Here is an 18,698-nt window from a genome sequence, read left to right on the forward strand (position 1 = left end):
TTATTCATTGTCCAGCTCTCGTGTGCATAAGAGGTGATTGAAAATACCTTGGCTTGGTTTAGGTGCACTTGGAAGTCTCTATCCATGTGCCTCGGTGCCATGTAGCTTGTGCTCCAGGGTCAGCAAACAGCCTGCAGGCCACGTCCAGCAGCAACCTATTTCTGTATATAAAGTTTTACTGAGCATTGCTGTGCTCTCTGGTGGTGTACTGCCTAAGGCATTTGACTGCTAACCAGAAGGCTGGTGGTTCAAACCCACCAGTCACTCCTTGAGAGGAAGCTGAACAACTATTTCCATAGTGATAACCACCTCGGAAACCCAAGGAGCGTTTACTGTGAGTCGGATTGACTCAGTGGCAATAAGTTTTAATGGCTGCTTTAAAAGGAGCCCTGGTGGCACAGTGGCTATGGCATTTGACTGCTAATCAGAAGGTTAGCAGTTCAAACCCACCAGCTGCTCCACAGAAGGAAGATGGGGCAATCTACTTCTGCAAAGATATACTGGCTTGGAGACCCAATGGGGGTCACTATGAGTCGGAGTAGACTCAATGGCAGTGGTTTGGGTTTTGGTTTGTTGGCTGCTTTTGTACTACCTGGACGGCCTAGACCATGAGTTGGTAAACGTTTTCTATACAAGGACAAAATAGTAAATATTTTAGGTTTTGCAAGCCATAGGTCTCTGTCTCAACTACTCAACTCTTCCATTGGCTGGGCAACTGGAGGAGATGCAGGAAGTTGACCTATAAGAAAGTATTATGAGGAAAAGAATGGAGCCAGTTCTCAAGGAATGCTTCTGCCCTGCTACAGTAGTTTGGGCAGTCACCTTCTCCCTCCCATGAGCCTGGCCAAACCTGTCACTGTTCTCAGATGCCCTTGGGGTGATGCTATCTGCTCATCTCTTTCCCCAGCCCCTGAATTGTGGCACATCCCAGTGCAGCAGTCTTGATGCCTTCCTGAGGCCCCACCATCAGTATGTCATGATGTCATTTCCCCCATCTCCTCACTGCTAGAGGTTCCACTTGACATTGACAGCACCTTGCCCCAGTTTCTCTTCTTGAGGATTACCTCATTGCTGCATTCTCTGTGCTGAGCCTCTCAGGCCTGACACCTCCAGTTTGTCATTAGTTATGGCATTTCCTGGACCCTGAGTTAGTCCATATCTGAGGGAGGGGGTCCATGTCAGTCCTTTGCACAGAACGTCCTCCCTGCCCCTGACCATTCAACCTCCTCTTTGACCCACTTCCTGCCCTGCCTGTGAGCTTACTGCTACTGAAGTCTCAATGTTACTAGCTCCTCTAAGCAAACAGAGCTTGAAAATCAATGCATGTATCCTAAGCCCTGTATACACACATGTTCCTAATTATTCCAATATATAGCCATCTATATCTGTATTAAGGAGCCCTGATGGTGCAGTGGTTAAATGCTCAGCTGCTAACTGAAGGGCTGGCAGTGCGAACCCATCCAGTGGCTCCATGGGAGAAAGACCAGTCAATCTGCTTCTGTAAAGACTACACAGCCTTGGAAGTCCTGTGGGCCATTTCTACTCTGTCCCATGGGGTTACTATGAGTCAGAAGTTGACTCTGTGGCACAAAACAACATTTCCATGTTGGGGATAGTGGTGGCTCTGTGGTAGAATATGCATCTTCCATGCAAGAGACCCGGGTTTGATTTCTGGCCCTTACCCCCTATCACCCAGCTGTGAGGGGAGGCTTGCATGTTGCTATGATGCTGAACCGGGATTAGGGAAGCTTCCAGACTAGGATGGACTAAGAAGAAAGGGCTGGTGCTCTACTTCTGAAGAACCAGCCAGTGAAAGTCTTATAGGTCACAACAGTCCGACCTTGCTGTACGTGGCATTTCCGTGAGTCAGGGGCCAACACCACAGCAGCCAGCAGCATGTCTATATTAAGCTAAATACAAGTTCATATTGAGGTCTCCAACTTTCATCTGGTACTACCTGGTTCATTTTAGCCTTCCTTCCTCCCTTGTTTACCTGTAACTTCCACTTCAGCAGAAACAAATCCTCTCTCCCACCATATATCATCCATTTAGTTACTTGTTCGATTCTACTATTCAGAAATCCTCACAACTGGACCAATAAGCATGAAAAATGGAGAAAAGACTGAAGTTGGCAAGGATTTCAGTTGACTTGGATCCACAATCAACATCCATGGAAGCAGCAGTCAAGAAATCAAATGATGTATTGCATTGGGTGATATTACCAGGAAGGACCAGTCCCTGGAGAATAAAATGTTTGGTACAGGGTCAGTGAAAAAAAGGAAGACCCTCAGCAAGATGGATTGACATTGTAGCTGCAACAATGGGCTGAAGCATAGCAATAATTGTGAAGTTGGCACAGAACCAGGCAGTGTTTCATTCTGTTGAACATAGAGTCACTATGAGTCAGACCCAACCTAATGGCACCTAACAACAACATTGGCCACTGTGTCTTCTCAGCATCTGTCCTCTGAAACATTTCATTTTCTTTTTTTTAGGACAGATTTTTGTGACAGTTCCTCTTCCCTGGTTAAATCTTAGGCAAGTGCCTTCTCTTGGCCACAAAACCAATGATAGCATTATCTGTGCCACTTTGGCTAAACTTGTTCAGGTTAAATTTTGCCAACTCCAGCTGTGTCAGAGGGCCACGAGGAAGCTGGGTGGATCCCACCCCACATAACCCTCACCCAGTCAGTAGTTACCGGGCACCTACTACATGCCAGGGCCCTTCTGGGCACTGGAGGTATAGGGGGTAAGCCAAACAGGTCTCCTGCCCTCAGGGGCTTCCACTCCATCAGGGGAGACAGTATAATGTTGCAGTCATTACAAATGAGATAAGCATTACTGAACATTTGCATAGGGTGTACCCTTGGCCAGTCTACTGTTGTTGGGGAAGGCAGACAGTCAGGAAGTCACAGGTCAGATGAAACCTGATGAGTAGGAATTGGGGGGCAAAGGCAGAGATGAAGATTGGGTTTGGAAAGGGAAGAATGTGTGGAGGCCTTGATATAGCAAAGAGCCTTGGGCATTGGAGAACCAGGAAGGTCAGTTGTTGCTGGAATAGAAAGGGCGAGGGAACAGGGCAGGGCAGTGGAGCAGGCAGAGGCCGTTAGGCCTTCCAGGTCCTCACTGGGGAAAAGTCATTGCTTCTCTCCATGGATCATTTTTCCTAAATTTTGAGGCTCTCAAAAAATTCCAGAATCACCTCAGACTACAGGGCCCTCGTTCTCCTTCTCAAAAACAGGAGGCCAAGGTTTGGGGCATTTCATATGATAATGCAGGCACCTTTTTAATTTCATCTTTAAGTTTCAAAGATGACTTAGAAAAAGATACACAAGAGAAAATGAGTTGATAAAGCAGGCAAATGAAGAGCTATAAAAGCAGAAAAATAAAGCTGAGAACAGGGTATGTACCTAAGAATTCATGCCATAATGTGAGCCAGACATTTGAATCTGAGCCTCCTAACAGTCAAAACAAAAAAGGAAGGCAGATCCATGACAAGTTCCATAATGCCCTCAGCTGTGTTTTTTGTTCGGATACAGGAGAACCTCAATCTCTGGAAACTGGAAGGCCAACACAGGCTCTGCCATGCTGGAGCAGGTGGCCATGACAGAGAGGTAAGAGACAGAGGAGGCATGGGGACAGGCACCATCCATGGTGGGAACTGGAGGAGGATAGATCAGGAGCCTCCTCACCCTCTGTCCAGTGACCCACAAACCACTTTCCTAAGCAAGATCTCCTTTACTCCCCACAATACCCTGCAGGGTAGGTATTATGAGTAACTCCGTTTGACATGTGGAAGAGGCAAGTACAGAGAGGGGAAGTGACTTGCCTGGGGTCTTGAAACTGATCAGTGGCAGAGCTGAGAGGAGAACCTGATGTCTTGGCTCCTACTCCAAGGGTCTTCTTGGCTCTGCCCAGCTGCTTCTGGAAGAGAGCAGGGCGCCCACACCAGTCTCCCTGTGCTCTGACAGATGCATGGGAGCATCCTTATTAGGGCACCAGGGGTGCTGAGAGGCCACCCCTCCGTCTCTCCATCTCAGTATGAGTAAGGAGAAGCTGATTCCCTGTGAGTGTCTCTGGAGTGTGCCCTGTCTGAAGATTCCAGGACAGAGGCCCCCTCTTACTTGGTGTACCGTAAACCCTGTTGTGTGCCACACTTGTCTGCAGAAGGCCCCAGTCACCTGCCTGTCACCAACATACAGACATTCTTTGCTGCGTGCTGGGTGACCTCTGCTTGTAAGTATGTAATGGTAGTGGACAGAGCCTGGATAGAGGACCTACGGCATGCCAGGTTGTGCTGAACAATAAACAGGCCTCAGGGCAAAGAACCCTGTGTAAGTTACAAATGAGTCCGTGCCTAGTGCAAGTGGTTAACATGCTGGCTCACCTGCCACTTCCTAGCTGTGTGACCATAGGTAAATCAACTAACCTTCTGAGCCTCTTCAACTGTAAAAAACAAAACCAAATCCACTGCCATCAAGTCAATTCCAACTCATAGCAACCCCCATAGGGTTTCTAAGGCTGTAAATCTTTACAGAAGCAGACTACCTCTTCTTTATCCTGCAGTGCAACTGGTGGGTTCAAGCTGCTGCCATTTTGTTTAGCAGCCAAGTGCTTTAACCACTACACCACTAGAGCTCCTTTCTTCAACTGTAAAAGGGGGATAGTAATGGGCAAGTCAGAGTGCTATTTGAGGATTGAGTGAGAGAGGGATATATGGGGAACCCTAAACATTGGCCTCCTTCCCTTCCCATCAACCCCAGGTAACAGACACTTCTTCAATCTTGGGACTCGCATATGCTAACTGGTCTCATGGGGATTGTTCTCATTATCTGGTACATTGAAGCACCTGGGCTAAGGCAGTCACATCCCTCCCCCAGTGGACATTCATGGGACAGTTGTGGCCCTTTCCACCATAGCCTTTCCCAAATAAGAATCCTAGCCTTCCGCAGCACCCACCAGCTGCTCACGGATGTCACCCACAGGCCACCGTCTCCCTGGCTCTACTGGATCCCAGTTCACATGGAACATTCCTGCAGGATTCTGGCAAGGGAGCGGAACTGCTCAGGCCTGGAATTCACTTTCCCTGCTGCCAAGTCCCAGACAGCACTCGGGAGCGGGACTCAGCTCCCCAGTTGCATTCCCACAAGGATGCAGTGCCTGAGGTCCATAAACAGGCCCTGGGCCTGACCCCTCACCCCACTTGGTTCACCTGCTAGCCAAGTAGCCTGCTTCCTGGGCCAAACCAGTAATGTGGTTTGGTTGGTGTTAGTCCCAGCTGGCTGGAGGGAGTACAGACCCTATGTTTACAGCTTCCCCCACACTGCTCCAACCCTGAGGTCCCTTCCTGGACCCTGAGGGAGGCCTGGAACCCAATGGGATACAGCCAGCAGGTGACCTGGAAGTTCATGGTTTATAAACAACCACTGGAAACCAGTTGCCTGTGGGTCTAGCTCTAGGCTTCCAGCTTCTATTGAGAAGAACTCTGATTTATCAGTGCATCTGGGGATACAGATTTCCCTAAGCTGGGATGCTCCACAGGTTAGCCATTAGTGCCAAGTACAGAGATCTGATCAGAGAGTGCAGGAGGCCCTAAGAGTTCCAAGAACCAGAAATGCACCCCAAATCTGGCTGCACATCAGAATCATATGAGAAGCCTTTGAAAAGTAGAAAGATTATTCTAACGTAGGACAAAGCTCTGAATCTGGGGGTGTATGTGCATATGTGTGTGTGTGTGAGAAAGAGAGAGAGAGAAAGACTCATGGTGGTTCTGATGCACCTACAGAAGCAGAGCTAGGCCTCCCCATTTTACAGATAAGGAAACTGAGGCTGCAAGGAGAAGCTCACCCAATAAAAACCCCGTGGAGCACAGTTCTACTCTGGCTCATGGGGTTGCCATACGTCGGGGTTGACTTGCCAACAATGGTTTTCTTTCAGTGGGCATCCTTGGACTCTAGAATCCAGCCTGGGTTGGAGAACTCTCTGAACCTCAGTCTCCTCATCGGTCAATGAGTTAAAACCTTCCTGGTTGCATTGGTCTGGGCTTAGAGAGAAAGAGGAGAAAGGTTCCTCAAGCCTGGACATGGTAGGCGCTCAACAGGCGTGAGTTTCCTTCCTTCGTTTTAATTCTGTCATCTCGCGTGCTCCTCACTACGGTTGAAGGAGAGAACTGGACACGGAGCCAGGAGATCTGGATAATCCTGCCTTGCTCTGTGACCTGGGCAAGCCGCTGTCCCCCTCTGGGCCTCAGTGAGCATTGTGGGTGAGATAAGAAGGGTGGTTCTAAGACCACTTCAGGCCTTGACCTCTCCTAATTCGAGCTCTTAAGGCTCAGAGACACAAATAGATCTCAGAGCAGCATGCCCCGCGTGACCCTGGAGAGTGGGGAGAGAAGCAAGAACGCGGACACAAAGTCCCCTGTGACTTTTCAATCCAGGCACCACAAGAGACACCAAGTGCAAGCCGGGAAGATTTCTCTGGATACAACCACCCCCTTGTTGCAGGTCAAAGTCCAGCTCTGAGATCTCTCCCCTGCAAAGTAAACTGGCCTTGCAGCGATGAAGTGCCTGGACAGGGAACAAAAGCCATGGGGTCTTGAGGGCCAGGCCCCCTGGGCCAGGCAAAAGCAGCCTGGCAGGCTCCCCTCCTGCCCGGCTGAGGCTCCAGGGACAATGTGCTCTTTGTCCGCCACCAGCTCTAGTCTGACCTGAGCCCTGGGGGCTGGGAGGGCAGCTTGGGAGCCCTTGGAGCAGCTTTCCCAAGGGAAAAGGGTGCAGGGGCGGCCAGGTGTCCCATTGGCTCCAGATGGGGCCAGAGCAGGCTGGCCACTACTGGGGAGCCAGCAAGGTGAAGGGGGTCTGTGATCCCTCCCAGCTCTCACTCCATCTCTCCCTCATCCTTCCTGTCTCCTGTCCTTCCTGGCCCCCTCAGGTCCCCTTTTCTGTCCTCTCCCCTCTCTCTGTCTCTGTCTCTCCCTTTTCTGTCCTCTCTCTGTCTCTGTCTCTGTCTCTCCCATCAGTGTCTCTGCCTCCCTTTGTTTTATTCCGTCTTCCCTCCTCTCTCCTCTCCCTCCCCTCCCTTCTTCTCTCCTTTCTCTGTGTGTCTGTCTGTCCCACTGTCCCTGCCCCTCTCCGTCTCTCCCTGGGTGTGTGCTATCACTGTCTCTCTGTGCCCTCTCTCTGCCTTTTATTCACTCTGGGTCTGTGTGTCCCTCCACGCCTCTGTCTCTGCCTTCACTCCCCTCTTTCCTGCCTTTTCCCAGCACTCACTGTCTGTCTCTCCATCCCTGCAGGTACAGGCTTTGGGTGGACAGCTGCTCGGAAATGTTCGGTGGCCTGGACATCTGCGCTGTCAAAGCTGTCCACAGCAAGGATGGCAGGGATTACATCATCGAGGTAAGGGGCAAAGCAGTGGGTCCTCCCCACCACCCCCCAGGCAGGCAAGCCAAGGGAGGGGATCCAAGCTGGGGTCTCCAGCAGCGCTCGGTGGTGTCCTGGCTCAGGGCCTGGGCACACACAGCCCAAGCCTCAGTGAGGAACTTCTGGAGGCTTCTACACTGATTGCCCTCATGCCCCTCCGCCTCCTCCCCGTCAGCTGCGTCACCAGAGCAATTGCCCAGGGGTTCTGACCTGGGCCTCCAGAGCCCATGGCATGAGGTTTGACAGCGTTTCCCCAGCCTGTGGCCTAAGGGTGGGAGAAGAGCATCAGGCCGAGTCAGCAAGATTCTGTCCCCCTGGGTCTCTTAAATTTCCACGTGTCAAACAGGCACACTTCTCTGGTCACCATTCAGAGATTCCATCGTTTGTTCATTCAATAAACATGTACTTAGGAGTTGCCATGGGCTCAGCATGGGGTATGGCTATGGGAACATAGCAGCAAACCAGAGAGACATGGGGTTTGCAGGCTTGAAGGGAAGCAGGATGACAAAGGAGTGATAGCAGGGTGTTGAAGTTTAGAAAAGGGATGTCGTCAGGCAACAGTGGGAATGGAGAGAAAGATGTGGGGAAAGACAAGTGTAAAGGAGAGGCTGTCAGGAGCTGTGGGTCCTAGAATGTGTCCTCTAACCCTCCTGCATTCCATGCCTCTCACAGGCCCACGACTGTGGGCCTACCGTCTCCCTCTCCCCTCCGTAGGCTCCCAATCCCACCACGCCCTTCTCTCCTCCGGGACTATCTCCTGCATGTCTCTCATGGTGTCACAATCCTCTCTCAATCCCACAATGCCCTTCTGTCCTCCAGGACTCTCTCCGTGTCTTTCATGGTCCCACAATCCTCTCCCTTCTACAACTCCGCGAGTGCTTCTCCCAACCCCACAGCCCCCTCTCTGTACCATAACTCTCCCCATATTACTTATGATATCACAATCCTCCTTTTCTCCTATCAGTACTTCTCACAATCCCACAGTCCCCCTCTCTCTTCCGTGACTCCCCAATGTCTTCCATTGTGCCACACTCTTCTTCCCCCAACTTCTACTCCATGCTTCTCCTTCCCACAATCCCCTTCCCTCCTCCAGGACTCTTCCTCTCCCCTCTTCAATTTCCCTTTCCTGCCCCCCACTATCATACTTCATAGCTCACCCCCTGCTTTCCTCCACAAATATCCCCTAGCCTCAGGGTTCTCCCTTCTCCCCCTGACTTCTCATCTCCACACATGTGCACACGCAGAGAGAGAGAGAGAGAGAGAGGGCAGCGGCCCTTTCAGTTCCTGTGGCCTCTCCTCATACCACAGCCGAGGGGCGGTATTGACGCAAGGCCAAGACACCTGAGGCAGAGCCCTGTAGCTGCCCCCGACCCAGACCGTGGGTGGCAAACAGCACATGGCTGAGGTAACCACACAAGCCATCCAGTCCTCCAGTCCCTCATGCCTGCCTCACTCTCTAGGGACCCACACAAGGAAAAGAGCAGGTGACTCCAGGGAAGGCACCCTGCTGTTCTCCACCAGTCACGCCCGGAGCCGGAAAAGCATTCACACCCATGCCCAGAAGTGGCTGCTCTTTGAGGGTGGTTTGGGGCAGAGTCCATGATGGACAGGATCTCTACTTTCCACAGAAAGGCCTAGAAGCTTCCTCAGGATGAGGGGTATCTGTATTTGCAGATCTGTCCTCAAGCCCAGGAAACCCTTTCCGTCTGGCTGCCGTGGTACCTGAAATTCCCTCATTAACTCACTTGGGCAGGCGGGGGGGGGGGGTGACATTGAAGGGGCCAGGAGCAGAGTGACTGCTTACCTGCTTCTCAGCCAAAGTTAGACTGCTCCCCACCCTCCTGAGGGGGGCTTTGTGGCCCCTGAGACCCCACCTGGCTCTCCCACCTCTGTATTTCATCAAGGGGACCACCAGACAGGAGCCCAGCTCTGGCATCCACGCACACACGCATTCATTCACCCAGTCACTGTTGAGCACCTACTCCGGGTCCCAGACCTCAAGCCAGGTAATAGGGCTACAGCAGTGAACACGACAGCACAGACCCGGCTTCCTGGAGCCCTCGTTCCAGAGCAAGACGACAGGCAGCAACAGATGAAGGGAGGGAGCCCTCCCACTGGGCTCTCCTCCACTGCCCCCGGCAGACCTGCCCTTCTCCGCATTAGCTTCATCTCTGCACCCAGTGCCCAGAGAGGCCAGTGCACAGTAAGTGCCAGGGGTCACCTGATGAAGGATGGAAGAGAAAGGGAGGGAGGAAAGGCAGTCAGTGAGTTCCACAGAAGAGCCACACGTGGGTGCCAGGACATTCCAGAGAAACACGCATTGGCTGGAGAAAACTTTTTTTTTTTTTTTTTAGCATGAAAGCAGTACCAAACAGCATGTGACCCTAAGCTACTTCAGGAGGCCCTTAGGGGCCAAGCAGGGCCTCTGAGATCTAATTATGAAAATTGGTTTAGGTTTCCACCCTGAAGCACCAGAAAGCACATTAAAGACTAGCCCCAGCAGCAAGGTTGGAGAGAGCTGATACTGCATGTACGATCCCAGTTTACCAGTGCCACCGAGTTGATGCTCCACAGGATGTTTAATGGGTGCTTTTTCACCAAGTCTTTCTTCCAAGGCACCTCTGGGTGGACACGAACCCCCTACTTCTTGGTTAGCAGCCAAGTGCATTACTGTTTGTGCCCCCAGGGACTCCTCACCCAGAGTGGTGTCTCCGGATTCCTCACCCAGGATAGAGCAGTGTCCAGAGGGAGCCCTCACTCAGGGCAGAGAGGTGTGTTAAGAGCATGGACTCCAGAGTCAGAAAGAGCTGGGTTCGAGTCCCAGCTCTGCCACTTGGTGACCTCAGTTTACTCATCTCTACAGTGGGACTTGAAGCACACGGACCTCATAGGATTGAATGAGGTTATGCACCCAAAGCACCTGGTTGATAGAAAGTGCCCAATAATATTAGCTGCCAGAACTTGGTGAATGCGTACTTTGTGTCATGCAAAGTACTTGCTCCAACAGAGAGCAAAATGGCTTCACAGGGCCAACTAGGAATAATGTTTAGGTTCAGTCCCATAAGTTAAGATTTGAAACTAGATCTGTTGGACTCCAAATCCTCTGGATGTTGGCTGCACCTCAGGGGCCTCTGTGGGTGTAGCTACATCGATTGTCCTGATTCTCTGTCCAGTGCTCGCTCCATTTAAGGACTTTACCTCCCTGAATTTCCTCAACTTCCACTCTTAGGGGGGAAAAAAACCTGTCCCTGTGGGCCCAGACTCTCTACCTGCACACATTCGTGGGGATAGGAATGAAAGACCTGTCACATTAAGAAAAAGTAAAGTTAGTGGGTTTGGACTTTGATAACAAGAAAACACTTCCCAGACATGTTCCAGAAGAAAGAGAGAGAGAGAGAAATGGCTTTTCAGACTTTTTTTCCCTCCAAGAAGCGTTACAAAGTTTGCTTGCTTTGGGGTTTAGGCTGTAATGGGGGCAGATGAAGAGCTTGTTACCAGGAATATAAAAGATATTTTTCCCCAGGAAGGAAAAAAAGGCAGAGGAGATCAAAAAGTACTGATTTCTTCAGCCACCTCTGTGGTGAGAACAGAAGATTTGTGTGAGATGTTTCATGCAGATCCTCACAGTGAAATACTCAGGGGAAGGACCCTTGAACTTGTCCCATCTGACCTGTCTGGGGAATGACATTGCTCACTGGAAAAAATGTTTCCCTGGGGAGACCGGAGTATCCACTTCCTTTGGTTGTGTCCACTGTGGGGATTCCAAACTTCTCTGACCTCAGGTTCCTTCTGGTGGCTGTTTTCCACCACAGGGAACATAGGAAACAGAGACCAGAACAGAAAGGGGTGGGAAGGGGCAGGGGAGAGAGGCCAGGCAGGGTGTAGAAGCCTGTGTCCCTTTGGGACTGACTCCCTAATTATAACTCAGCTCAGCCACCATTAACTGAAAGGTTGTTCATGTACCAGGCCCTGGGCTGGGCAGAGGGATCCTGGGATGGCTCAGACCCAGCCCACGAGGAGCGCAATGTATGTGAAGACAGTTTTCAGGATCTTGCTAGAATCAGTGTTCTTATCCTTGAATTGACTTTTCAGCTTCCCAGCCACAGTGGATGCTTTGGATTCACAGCCATCTAAAAAGTCCCAGCTGGAAGGCCGTAGCAGCTGCCTTAATCCGTCAGGATAGTAGAGGAAAATTCAGTTGCCCAAGATCACACAACAGATCCGTAGCAGAACCTAGGCCTGGCAGTCATGTTTCCTGGCCCCAATTCTTACCACTGAGAACCAGAGTTTCTGGTGAGAATTAGCCTGACATAGAGAGACAGAGATAGAAAGAGAGAGATTGTGGTTGGTCCTCTGTGTCTGTGGGTTCGGCATCCACTGATTGAACCAACCACAATCAAAAATATTTGGAGGACAATCAATCAATCAGCAGTTAAATGATGAAAGCAATCCCTCAAAGGCTAAGAGGGAGTGGAAAGGGCTATTTACTAGCATTTACGTTGTATCTGGTATTATAAATAAATAATCTAGAGATGATGTAAAGTGTCGGGGAAGATGTGAGCGGTTATATGCAAATAATGGGAGCTCTGGTAGTGTAGTGCCTAAGGCACTTGATTGCTAACCAGAAGGCTGGCGGTTCAAACCCTCCAGCCACTCTGTGGGAAAAAGATGAGGCAGTCTGCTTCCCTAAAGACGTACAGCCTTGGAAATTCAGTGGGGGTCACTGTGAGCCAGAGTCAACTTGATATCAGCTGAGTTTGGTTTTTTAATACACATATATACTTACTGGAGAGCTCCGGTAGCATAGTGTCTAAGGCACTTGACTGCTAACCAGAAGGCTGGCGGTTCAAACCCACCAGCCACTCCTCGAAAGGAACATGGGACAATCTACTTCCGTAGTGATACCACCTCAGTAACCCAAGGAGGGATCGCTATGAGTTGGGTCCAACTGGCTGGTAACAACAACAACAACCACCTATGTAAATAATAGGCCATTTTGTATAAGGGACGTGAGCATCCGGGGATTTGGGTATGGTGGGGAGGGGGTCCTGCCACCAATCCTGGAGGACGCTGAGGGAGACTGTATTACCAAAATAAGAAATAATTTTTAAAAAGAGTTGGCAGAGGGAATGAAGGCATAAAGGCCTGAGGAGAGAACCTATGTGGAGTCCAAGACCTAGGAAAAGAGAAGACAAGAGAGTGGGCTTGATGGGCATTGGGTGGGTGACGCTGAGGGGATGAAATAGTCCAGCTGTTCCTCTGGCCTGCCAACACCTGACTCCTTCAAAACCGTCTGCAGCCGCCTGTGCCTGGGCAGTCACCTGCATAGGGCTTCTGTGATTCGGGGAAGGCCCTTCCCAGCTCTGCGCTCAGTTTTCCCATCTGTAGAAAGAGCGGGATGAGCTCCTAGGACGTCTCAGACTCCTCTCTCTCCCCAGATGGGAGCTGGACTTCCTGTGAGAAACAGCGGGCTCCCTGTGGAACGGGTTTCGCTTCAGGCGTGTGTTCTGCCCCAGCCCCAGAGAACAGGCCTCCCCCTTCCCTCTTCTCAATGAACCCTGGGTCAACTCCAGGCCATGTCATTTTTTGTTCTATGGAGCCCCCACCTTCACTGTTTCCGGCTTTGTGGAAAGCCTTGACCTTGGGCCAAAGGAGAAGAGGCCAACCCTGACCCTGGGCGGAGGCCAGGGTGAGAAAGAAGGGGGTGGAAACCAGCTCCCCAAAGAAAAGTGCAGCAAAGGCCAGCAGTCTCCGGATCTCGGGCGTATCGCTATAGCCCGGCGAATTCAGGCCGAATTGAGTTTAACCCAGCGGAGTTGATTCAGATTGAAATGAAGAGAGCTGGTTGTGGCTTTGAGTGTCTCTGTGAGTCGGAATGGACTGGCTGGCTGTGAGTTTGGTGAGGCTGGTTTTTTGTTTGTTGTTTGGCTTGGTCGTGCCCTCTGCAGGCGCCGGACTGGGCGCTTTGTGTAGAGAACATCGCCATCTAGTGGCCACTTCGGTCCTGAGCCCTGAGCCCGTCCTGAGAGGCCATACCCAGCTTTCAGGGTAATCCGCCTGGGGATCCCTCAGCCCTTCTTTCTCTCCCTGCAGGTGATGGACAGCTCCATGCCCCTGATTGGAGAGCATGTGGAAGAGGACAGACAGCTGATGGCCGACCTGGTGGTTTCCAAAATGAGCCAACTCCTGATGCCAGGGGGCACAGTGCCCTCACCCCTGAGACCTTGGGTAAGATTCCGGGAGCCAAGGAGACTCTGTAGCCATGAGAGGTGCTGGGCTGTCTAGCAATGGGGAGCCCCTGGTTCCAAGGGAGATACCCCCACACAGGGCCCAGGTTGGGCAGAGGCCCTGCCAGGGGGAGAGCTTCTGTGCCCTGCTCGGGACTGGTGAGTTTGGGAGCCTCTACAAGGGCCCTTCCTCCCTCCAGCACCCTGGGGAGAAAAATCTTGTCTCCACTGGCCTTTGGCCATCTGTGGGCAGAGACTGTTGACAGTTGATCACCCACCTTCAGTTGTGCCCTCCATCCTGAGCCTGGAGTGTGGGGCGGGGGGACACATATGACTGTGTGTGTACACATACGCCCTTTATGTGTCCCCAGGGCACCAATCTATGGAGACTCCTGTGTCTTATATGTCCCCCAGGCTCAACAAGCTCCCACATACCTCGTCCCCTCCAGTCCCCACATGGACTACCTCACAATTCTCCAAATCATTTGCTAGCCTCAAATCTTTCTGCAAAAGCCAGTGTCAAAATCTCCCATCTCTTCCTTGCAACAACTAATCTACACAACAGAGGTCAGGATAATGGTTATCCTTGAGGGGGGTGCTGGCTGGGAGGGGCCCACAGCACAGCCTTCTGGGAAATATCTATGTCTTAATTTGGGTTGTGGTTACACATATGTAAACATATATAAAAATTCATCACACTCAAGACTTAAGATGTGCCCACTGCATATGAGTTTCACTTCAGTAATAACAAGATCTTTTTAAAAACCTGCCCCCCTGTATACACACACACACCCAGGGAGTCAGTGGCCATGGTGACCACAACAGGCTTCTTTTCTCCTGCACTAGGGTCCACCGATGAAGCCAGCAAAATCTCCAGGACAAGGTCAGCTGGGGCCTCAGCTTGGACAGCCCCAGCCGCGCCCACCCACACAAGGTATGACCTATGGCCTGCCAACAAGGGAACGCACCTCAGTGAGGCTGTCAGATGCATTATGGGAGCCATGTTTGTTTTCCAGGCATACTCTGGGAAATCCATCTTAATACTTTATCTACAGAATAGTGCATTGTCACCACATGAAGAATGGTGAGAGGACAAGATTGGATGTCCCCTTGAAGTCAAGAAAGGAGGAAGGGCAGACAGGAAGTGAATTAAGCACCTGACACACCATTTGTGCTGGTGCTTCCCCATTTGTTTGCTTATGTTATCCTCCCACCATCCTACCATGAAAACGTTAGTATCTCCTTGCAGAGGTGGAAGTTGAGGCTTTGCCCAAGGATGCACAACAAGAAAATGGCAGGTTTACAAGCCTGGCCTTTCAGATCTCATAGAAAGCATTTAAGCTTACTAGTCGCTCGTTATGCCTAAGGAGCTCTGGTAGCATAGTGCCTAAGGCACTTGACTGCTAACCAGAAGGCTGGTGCTTCAAACCCACCAGCCACTCCTTGGAAGGAAGGTTGGGCAGTCTACTTCTGTAGTGATATCGCCTCGGAAACCCAAGGAGGGGTCACTATGAGTCGGGCCGACTCAACGGCAAATAACAACAACAGTTGTGCCTGATTATAGATATGTGAGCCAACCAGCTAGAGCACAAAAGAAAAATGGAACATTAAACATAACTTCAGTTGAAATTCTTCCTCAAAAAATATTCAGTCATTCCTACGTTGTTGTTAGTTACAGCGACTCAGTTCTGATTCATGATGACTTCATGTATCACAGAATGAAATGTTGCCCAGTCCTGCACCACCTTCCAGGACTTCATTGGACCATATTCTGTTATGATCCATAAGGTTTTGTGTATGTATGTTTACTTTTTATTGTGATTTGGGTGAAAGTTTACAGAGCAAATTCATTTTCCATACAGCAGTTCATACACATTTTGCCTCAAGACACTGACTGCAATGCCCTGCGGTGTAACAGGTCTCTTCCCACTTCCTCCCCACAGTTACCTCTTCCCTGTGTCCCTCCTTCCATGCACTCCTGCTCCCTGCCATCAGCTGTCTTCTTATGCAAACACTGCCCTTCTGTTCACCCATGACTGAGTGCTCCAAGGAATGTATCTACCTGATGTAAATGTTCACCCCATATGCCTGTCTATTGTTTGGCTGGAAACCACAGGAGTGAGTTCAATAACACACCTGAAGGGTGGCCAGGGGCCATAGTCTCAAAGGTCTCACTAGGCTCTATCAGATCAGCAAACCTGGACTTTTTTTTTTATGATTTTGAGTTCTGTTCCACATTGTTCTACCCTATCCAGGATCTCCTGCACTGATCCCCCTCCAAGTGATTGACAGTGATAGCCAGCCACCATCTAGTTGTTCTGGTCTCACGGTCATATAGGCTGAGATCACATGGTCTACCAATCCCTTGAATTAATTGTTTCCATGCATCTTTGGTTTTCTTCATTCTTCTTTGCTCTGGACGAGAATAGACCCATTGTTGCCTCTAAATGGCCACTTGCAAGCTTTTAAGATCCTAGTCGCTACTCACCAATGTAAGATGTAAAACAATGCTTTTGCATAGTATGTTATGCCAATTGAGCTTGATGTCCCCTGCAGCCATGGTCCTGAGCCCACAGATCCAATTACTCTTTCCCTCTGGGTAGCTGGCTGTGGCCAAAAAGTGACTACAACCTTGTCCCTTGTCAGCTGTACTATACACCTAGACATTCTTACAGCATGTACAAAAATGCTTGTAGAAACGTTGTCTGCTAACCCTATACATATTCATAAGCACACTACCTCCTGCCTAGACATACCTGATTGTTCAGCCTGTCCCCCCATCTATCCACCCGTAGATCAATGTTTGCCATCACTGACAATACAGTAATGTACATGCAAAAGGGTTCGTCTTTGTTGTCTATACTTCCCATGTACCTCTCTCTGTCTTCCTCTTCCTCTGCCACCGTGTTGATCACTCACATTTGGTACATTGCCTTTCTCTTCACCCGAATTAATACTTACCTCCACCTAACAGTGTTCCCTCCTCTCCCCTCCCACCCCTAGTAACCAACAAAGAAAGTCTCCTTCCATATATAAACCTTTCCTTGACTTTTTACAATAATGAACTAATATAATATTTGTCCTTCTGTGATTGACTTATTTCACTCAGCATAATGTCCTCCAAGTCCATCCATGTTATGCAGTGCTTTGTAGATTCTACATTACATCTACAATGTAGTAGTAGTGTTGCATAGTATTCCATTGTGTGTATGTACCATAGTTTGCTTATCCATTCTTCTGTTGATGGGCACCTAGGTTGTTTCCATCTTTTTGCTGTTGTAAATAGTGCTGTGATGAACATGGGTGTGCATATATCTGTTCTTGTCCTGGCTCTCACTTCTTTAGGATATATACCTAGTAATGGGATTGCTGGATCAAATGGTGTTTCTAATTCCAGCTTTCTAAGGAAATCACCATACTGCTTTCCACAGTGGTTGTATCATTTGACAGTCCCACCAGCAGTCCCTGAGAGTCCCAATCTCTCCACATGCTCACCAGCATTTGTTATTTTCTGTCTTGTTGAACTTTGCTACTAGTGCTGGGGTGAGATGGTATCTCATTGTTGTTTTGATTTATATCTCTCCGATGGCTAATCATCAGGAACACTTCCTTATGTGCTTAGCGGCCGCCCAGATCTCCTCTTTGGTGAAGTGTCTATTCATGTCTTCTGGCCACCTTTTAATTGGATTGTTTGTCATTTTGTTGTTGACGTGTTGGACTTTTCTATAAATTCTGGAGCTCAGTCCCCCGTCAGATATGTCCTTGCCGACGATCCACAAGGTTTTCATCGGCTGATGTTTAGAAGTAGATCACCCGGCCTTCCTTCCCAGCCTGTCTTAGTCTGGAAGCTCTGCTATAAACTGTCCACCACGAGTGGCTCTGGTGGTATTTGAAATACCAGTGGCATGTTGTTGTTGTTCGGTGCCGCTGAGTCAGCTCCAACTCATAGCAGCCGTATACACAACGGAACGAAACGGCACCTGGTCCTGTGCCGTCCTTACAGTCCCTGCTCTGCGTGAACCCGTCGTCACAGCCACTCTGTCAATCTGTCTCGTTGAGGGTCTTCTCTCGCTTTTTCTCTGACCCTCCACTTAACCAAGGATGATGTCCTTCTCTTGGGACTTCCTTTCTGTGCTGTGATGGCATGGCTTCCAGCATCACAGCAACCCACAGGCCACCGCGGTAGGACAAACTGAAAAGCCAGTGCCACCATTTCTTAGAGGACGGATAAACTCTTGATAACTAGATAAAAAGAAGCCGTGGCAATCACTCAAGTACAGTTCTCGCTGCAAGGCCCCTGCTTTCTTGCAGTGTTGGGAGACAGCTCACTCAGCCTCCCCCTGGAATCAAATGCCTCAGGACTATGCATTGCTCCAGTGCCTGCCTCAAGGTTTCGAGAAGCTCTGCACCAAGAAGCTGTAACAGGCAGCCTGACTGCAATCTTTGAAGGGCCTGCTTTAAACTCTTTCAGAGGGAAGGGGTTCCTGTCCTGTTGTGGTGTTCCCTGTCACCTTTATTAAAGGAGCATACTCATTGCTTCTTGGGAAAACCAGCCCTTGGCACTTAATGCCTTTCTCTTCCCGGGACCGTAGATGAAATGGCCCATCAATCTTTCTTGTTTATGCTTGTCTCCCTAGAAAAGCAGCAAGCATTTAAGGAAAGGAAAGTGGCTTAATTGTTCAAACCCAAGTACAAATGAACTCTTCTTGTTCAGGCAGAAGCATGTGTTTGAATCCAGTTCTATGTTTCACAGCCTTTGCAGTCATAAGCAAGTTCCATCACTTCTCTGATATGTCACCTTCTTCAGTTATAAAGTTAGCAGTTACTGGGAGATGCTCGTGACATCATGCGTGTGGTCTAATTCACAGTTAGCAAGGTGCCTGGCACAGAGGTGGTGTATAGTAGGTCTCTCAGTGTCCTAGTGCTGGTGTAACAGAAATACCACAGTAGGTCCTTGAGGCACTTGACTGCTAACCAGAAGGCTGGTGGTTCAAACCCACCAGCCACTCCTCAGAAGGAAGATTGGGCAATCTACTTCCATAGAGATACCACC

The 18,698-nt window shown here is 49.9% G+C and overlaps 1 protein-coding gene across 1 annotated transcript in view; it reads left to right on the plus strand.

Annotated features, from left to right (window-relative positions):
- SYN3 (synapsin III) overlaps window positions 1-18,698 on the plus strand; it is a gene marked incomplete at its 5' end in the record, with an annotated part of 598,160 nt that overhangs the window by 568,836 nt on the left and 10,626 nt on the right. Inside the window, 4 exons of the mRNA XM_007948224.2 lie at window positions 3,540-3,614; window positions 7,292-7,394; window positions 13,512-13,646; window positions 14,492-14,579. Of these exons, the coding sequence (XP_007946415.2) occupies window positions 3,540-3,614; window positions 7,292-7,394; window positions 13,512-13,646; window positions 14,492-14,579 (401 nt within the window). The remainder of the gene's footprint in view (window positions 1-3,539; window positions 3,615-7,291; window positions 7,395-13,511; window positions 13,647-14,491; window positions 14,580-18,698) is intronic.

Source organism: Orycteropus afer, unplaced genomic scaffold (assembly GCF_000298275.1).
Source record: "Orycteropus afer afer isolate SDZICR_OR568_19922 unplaced genomic scaffold, OryAfe1.0 scaffold00209, whole genome shotgun sequence".
Classification (NCBI taxonomy): domain Eukaryota; kingdom Metazoa; phylum Chordata; class Mammalia; order Tubulidentata; family Orycteropodidae; genus Orycteropus; species Orycteropus afer.